General features: G+C 43.3%; 1 protein-coding gene across 1 annotated transcript in view; it reads right to left on the bottom strand.

Annotated features, from left to right (window-relative positions):
- RTF1 (RTF1 homolog, Paf1/RNA polymerase II complex component) overlaps window positions 1-1110 on the bottom strand; it is an 80970-nt gene that overhangs the window by 13691 nt on the left and 66169 nt on the right. Inside the window, exon 7 of the mRNA XM_017530892.2 lies at window positions 262-397. Coding sequence (XP_017386381.1) covers window positions 262-397 — 136 coding nt within the window. The remainder of the gene's footprint in view (window positions 1-261; window positions 398-1110) is intronic.

Genomic DNA, 1110 nt, shown 5'->3' with positions numbered 1-1110 from the left:
AAAAAAAAAAAAAAAAAAAAAAAAAAAAAAAAAGAAAGCTCCAGGTCAATCTGAAATTCCAGGCCCAAGTGAAATGTCCAAGCATGCAGGCTAGCAGCCAAATAAATGAGTGGCCTGATGTGCTGGGGAACTCAGTTCAGCAAACCAAAAGTAACCAAGTCAAAGTTAGTGGCCCACACAGGGAGATTCTGAAGCTACATCAAGCTCCTCCTTAAAAACCCGCCTATCCTGCCTACTAGACCAAAATGTACAAGAGCTTACTCCTCTTCTTCATCAGATGACGATGTTCGAGATGAGCGGTCTGACTTTTCACTGGATTTGTCATCCTCTTCCTCTTCTTCATCATCAGAGTAGACCTCACTGGTTTTTAATGGCTGTTTTTTGGCAAGGAGCTCAGCTATAAAGAAAGGAGAGATGTTTACCTAGGTTTTCTCAACAAGAAAATGAATTCATCCTTGAAAAAGAACTAGAAATGGAAGAGGACTCAAAAACACAGCTCTGTTCTCTCTAGACTGGACAGTACTAACTTGAGGTATATACAGAAATGAGTTAAACCACAGAGTTAAAATTATTCAGGTGCCAAATATCAGGCCCTAATAGATGAAAAAAGGGCTGGAAGATTGATACTAAGTGGGCAGAAAGGGTCACCAACACTACTGAGAGTTCTTTTTTATGGTACTCAAGACACTTGACTCTGGGGAGGAAAGAGGGAGAAAGACTCATGATGACTTCAGAGGCTTCTGAGGAAAACTTCAAATACGAGTGGCTGAATCACCACTGGTACATCTACCAATGGACTGCTATGCAGCTATAAAAAAGGAACGTGGGGCGGGTGTGGTGGCTCACGCCTGTAATCCCAGCACTTTGGGAGGCAGGCAGATCACTTGAGGTCAGGAGTTTGAGACCAGCCTAGCCAACATGGTGAAACCTGTCTCTACTAAAATACAAAAATTAGCCGGCTAGGTGTAGTGGCAGTCAACTGTAATCCCAGCTACTTGGCAGGCTGAGGCACAAGAATTGCTTGAACCCAGAAGGCAGTGCAGTGAACCAAGACTATGCCACTGCACTCCAGCCTGGGTGACAGAGTGAGACTCTGTCAAAAAAAAAAAA

Source organism: Cebus imitator, unplaced genomic scaffold (genome assembly GCF_001604975.1).
Source record: "Cebus imitator isolate Cc_AM_T3 unplaced genomic scaffold, Cebus_imitator-1.0 Scaffold70, whole genome shotgun sequence".
Lineage (NCBI taxonomy): Eukaryota > Metazoa > Chordata > Mammalia > Primates > Cebidae > Cebus > Cebus imitator.
The sequence above is the reverse complement of the archived record's forward strand: the minus strand, read 5'-3'. Positions and strand labels throughout refer to the sequence as shown.